General features: G+C 39.4%; 1 protein-coding gene across 1 annotated transcript in view; it reads right to left on the bottom strand.

Moving 5' to 3' along the window:
- Positions 1-157: 157 nt before the first annotated feature.
- The window catches only part of LOC107095101, a 12,432-nt gene continuing 8,351 nt past the window's right edge, over positions 158-4,238 (bottom strand). The window contains exons 8-11 of the mRNA XM_015391075.1: positions 2,700-2,830; positions 2,491-2,626; positions 1,000-1,070; positions 158-921 (exon numbers count right to left, since the gene is read on the bottom strand). Coding sequence (XP_015246561.1) covers positions 703-921; positions 1,000-1,070; positions 2,491-2,626; positions 2,700-2,830 — 557 coding nt within the window. The 3' untranslated portion in view covers positions 158-702. The remainder of the gene's footprint in view (positions 922-999; positions 1,071-2,490; positions 2,627-2,699; positions 2,831-4,238) is intronic.

Raw genomic sequence — 4,238 nt, 5'->3', positions numbered from 1 at the left:
ATGGATGGATGGATGGATGGATGGATGATGGATGGATGGATGGATGGATGGATGGATGGATGGATGGATGGATGGATGGATGGATGGATAATATCTGTCATTATGAACAGAAAGACCAAACAATAAGAAAGAGAAAATTTGCAAGAAAGCAGCTGAATACTTTTCTAAAGAATGCTTCTTTATTTGTCCCTCAGTGAAAAGATTTATTGTCATTAGCAAATTGACAGGCAATTGATAGTACAGAGTGGAAAAGTTTACATATGCAAAATCCAATAAGATAAAATAATTATAGTGCTTAATCAAAAGTATAGTACTTCCCTACATTACATAAACAACTATGCTGTTATCTGATCTAATGCTTTACCAAACAGGAAAGTTTTACCCCCTGCATTTTAGTTATATCTCTCAAGGAGTGCTGGATACTATGGAACACCAAAACTGCCAGAGGAAAGCACCAACCCCACTGGCGCCACTGTGACCCTGACAGAATAAGCTAGAAAAGGTGGATAGAGATATATAAACCACCTCCAAAAATAAACCAATACAACAAACTCACCAATTGATTAATTGAGACATTACTTTATGTAAGTTTATACTTTTGCTAAAGTAAACCACCATCCAACATACAACCCATGTGCAGCATTGGAGCACAGATTTATATTAAAGCCTCTTTGATAAAATCATTTATAATGCGTGTATCATTTATTTGGACTGCATCTTGCAGAGTCCACACACACTAATATAGAGAAGTTCAAGCAAACCCTCCGGAGTGATGAGTGGATTATCCCATTTTCTATTGAGAGTATCCAGATCATTGGCTGACAGGATGAGCTCAGCTATAGCGTGGAGCTCCCCTTCCTCCTGGAGTGGGAGCGGTGGAGACTCTGGAAGTTCGCTCTCACCATCCACCAGACTGTCCATCTGGAGATAATGTTAGGTTTGTGAAATTATGTAAATAATGTTTAATATGTAAAGAGATTATCTAGTCATTAAACTCACCATGCTCATAATGCAGTTTAGTGTTTCAGGACCACTTTTAGCCAGTAGAGCGGCCAGATTGCCTGGCAAGGCTGCAAAGAAACCAAACCATCAGAGCACAGATCAATATGAACTTATGACTGAAGTTGGGAAGTTAAAAAGATGATATCCACACCTACTAATTACAATTTAAATTTCCCACTTGAAGGCACCATTAAACTACCATGAAACTAGATAAAGGAATAGCTGTACAACTTAACAATTAAATATATAAAATAGAGATAGAGTGGGACTAGATCTGCCTAACTTCCAAAACTACTACTTAGCAAATAGACAACAATACATCTCTAAATGGATTAAAAAAATTATCCCTTAGATGAGCCCTGGATAGATCTAAAATAGAAAATATGCAGTAATTCAATTTCAGATTTGTCGTTTATTAGCTTAAATATAAAACAGCATTAATGCTTTAAAACTATTAACATCAGCTTTTCTCTGAAAGCATGGTGAGATTTTCTTAAAATGACGAAGTCATCACTTATCCTTGGCTGTCGTACAGCCATCTGGAATATTCCTGACATTCTACAAAACAATAATATGATCAACTTTCCGGACTGGAAGAATAAGGGTATTAACTATCTGGATAATTTATTTGAAGGAACGGAGTTTATCACATTTGCTAGATTAAATATGCAATATGGCATTAATAAAAAAAAATAATTATTTATGAATATGAATGAATTAAATCTATAATTAGAAAAATTTAGCCATATTAATGGTGGTTTAGAAATTCCAACTAATATATCAGAGTTCCTAGAGTTAAACTCGACGCCAGAGTGTTTGCCAGTTTTGGGAAGTCATCCTGCAAACTGGAGTTTTTGGCCTTCCCCCCCCTGGAAGGATTGTTAAAGCTTCACACTGAGCAGGAGATTAATCTCCACACGTACCGTTCAAGTTCTCCTGGAAAAAACTAAGTGGCAGTCTGCTCCATAGCTCCTCAAGAAACCATCCTAACCAAAGCAAAACCCTGTCCGCCCTCCAACAAGTGAACCAAATTCTGGAATAATCCACACTGACTGGATTCTGGGAAGAACACCTTTTTCTGGAAACTTCCGGTTAACCAGCTCTCTGAGTTACTCTGGATCCAACGCATTGTGCTTTCAATATACCTGTTAAACTTTTACTCTGGTTCTCTGAGTGGTTTCCTGCATGTGGATCAGATCCCTTAAAAAGAACATGACAGGGAGAGTGGCTACAGCAGTTCCAGGTAAAACATCAGAGGTCTCTGTCCAGAAGAGCGCAGTCCTAGGAACAGCTAAGATACTGTGCAGAACCCTCAAACTCCCAGGCCTCTGGTAGAGGACCCGAGGATGACACATACCACCCCACGAGGGGTGAGAAAATAGTTTTTTTTTATAGATATATAATAAATATAAAGCCCTATTTACAACCATGATGACTCAGATGCATGACCACTATTTAAAAGGAAATTCAGGATTACTTGTTATTTACCGTTTAAAGCATAGACCAGCAGGTGAATGGCTTCTTTCAGATCTATGCCCATTTTGGAAACATCAAGTAGATCCATAAACAAGGCAACGGCTTTAGACTGGCTAGGCTGATATTCATCATCACCACTCTGATCCAGCTGAAAGGAGATAGGGGAGTCAAATAATGTGGATTTCGATCCCATAAATCTTTGCTTAGACGTTATTTTGTACTGTGTCCTCCAGCAGAGCCAGAGCTTCTCTGTCCTCCAGAATCTCAGTGAGTGTTTTCATCAGGCCCCTGCGATTCGACTCATGGACATCAGCAAGAGGCATCAGGGTCTCTTCATTGTTTCGAAATACATCTGGAAAAGCATTACATTAAATATTAGTTATTTCAGGAGATGTGGGATTAATGATTTTAACATTTCTTCTGACAACAGATTCAGGGTGGCAGAGCTGATTCCTTTTATCCTCGGGCTCTTCTGGATAAATAAAATATTAGATTTTTCTGGTGCATTGTTGAAGGTTAAGTCTTTCTCTGAATGCAGTCTAAACAGTGCTATCAGTTCAATACAGAAAATTTGCTAGTTTGAAGTCAAACTTCTCAGCTTTAGGGTTGTGAGAGTTGTTTAATTTGATTAAAACAGTCCAAGAAAAAGCTACTGAAAAATGCAATTAGATTTATGCACTTGGAGTAAGGTTATAGAGTTCTTTGTTCTTATTTTGAATAAAAATCATCCTTTTTCTCTTGCAAATTTTCTTATCTGTTTAAATAAAGAAATGAAATACTTATTTCAATTAAAATTGACCTACCAATTTTGATTTTTTGCAGTGCTCTAGAATGGTGGAACTACTTGAACCTGTTATCAGCTAAATGTTGCAAGCTTAAGCCTCTGCAGGGCCAATGAAATCCCCGGACAATTAGGAATTGTAGAGAGAAATGTTCTGTACTGTCAAAAAGCTTGGTGTCAGTGGCAGGTCAAGAGCCTTCAACAGGATGATAAACCAAAACACTCAGCTAGAAACAGCCAAGAACGTTTGAGGAGTGATCATAGCGCTCTGTATCAGTAGTGCTCTGTCTGTCTGTCTCCCTGCCAGCTCCCAGATCAGCTTTTCTGATTGGTTGATGTGACGCGTCGAGCAGCAAAAGTTCAATTTCTCTAACTCAAGCATCTTCTGCTTCTGAAGCGCGTCACACAGGTCAGATGCTCAGATGCGCTGCTCCTGCTGCTCAAAATGCGCTGCGGGACGTTTCGCTGCGCTATGATGTGTGTCAATCATTGACTTTGCATGTAAACTAGCTGCTGCTGCTTCTCCTGCTGTTTCAGGTGGAAAGATAGCATATGATTAAATACAGTAAGATTGTTATTCACGCTGGCGGTAATGATACCCGGTTACGCCGATCAGAGGCCACTGAAATTAGTGTTGCCTTGGCGTGAAAGTTTGCCAAAACTATGTCAGATTCCGTAATTTTCTCTGGTCCCCTCCCTGATCTGACCAACCCCTGCTTGTCTAGGTGGTGTCCTGAAAACAAAGTGGGCTACATTAATAATTGACAATCCTTTTTGGGAAAGCCTGGTCTGATTCGGAGAGACTGCATCCATCCCACTTTGGATGGTGCAGCTCTTCTTTCTAGGAATCCTTCTGAGTTTATTATTTCTCCAAAACCCTGACCACCCAGGGTGCAGACCAGGAAGCAGAGTTGTAGTTTAACACACATCTCTGCAGCTTCTCTACTGTTACACACTCTTTACTCCATCCAGACAGTGT

The sequence above is a fragment of the Cyprinodon variegatus genome, unplaced genomic scaffold (genome assembly GCF_000732505.1).
Source record: "Cyprinodon variegatus isolate N-32 unplaced genomic scaffold, C_variegatus-1.0 Scaffold524, whole genome shotgun sequence".
NCBI lineage: Eukaryota > Metazoa > Chordata > Actinopteri > Cyprinodontiformes > Cyprinodontidae > Cyprinodon > Cyprinodon variegatus.
This window is presented reverse-complemented; position numbering and strand designations above follow the sequence as displayed.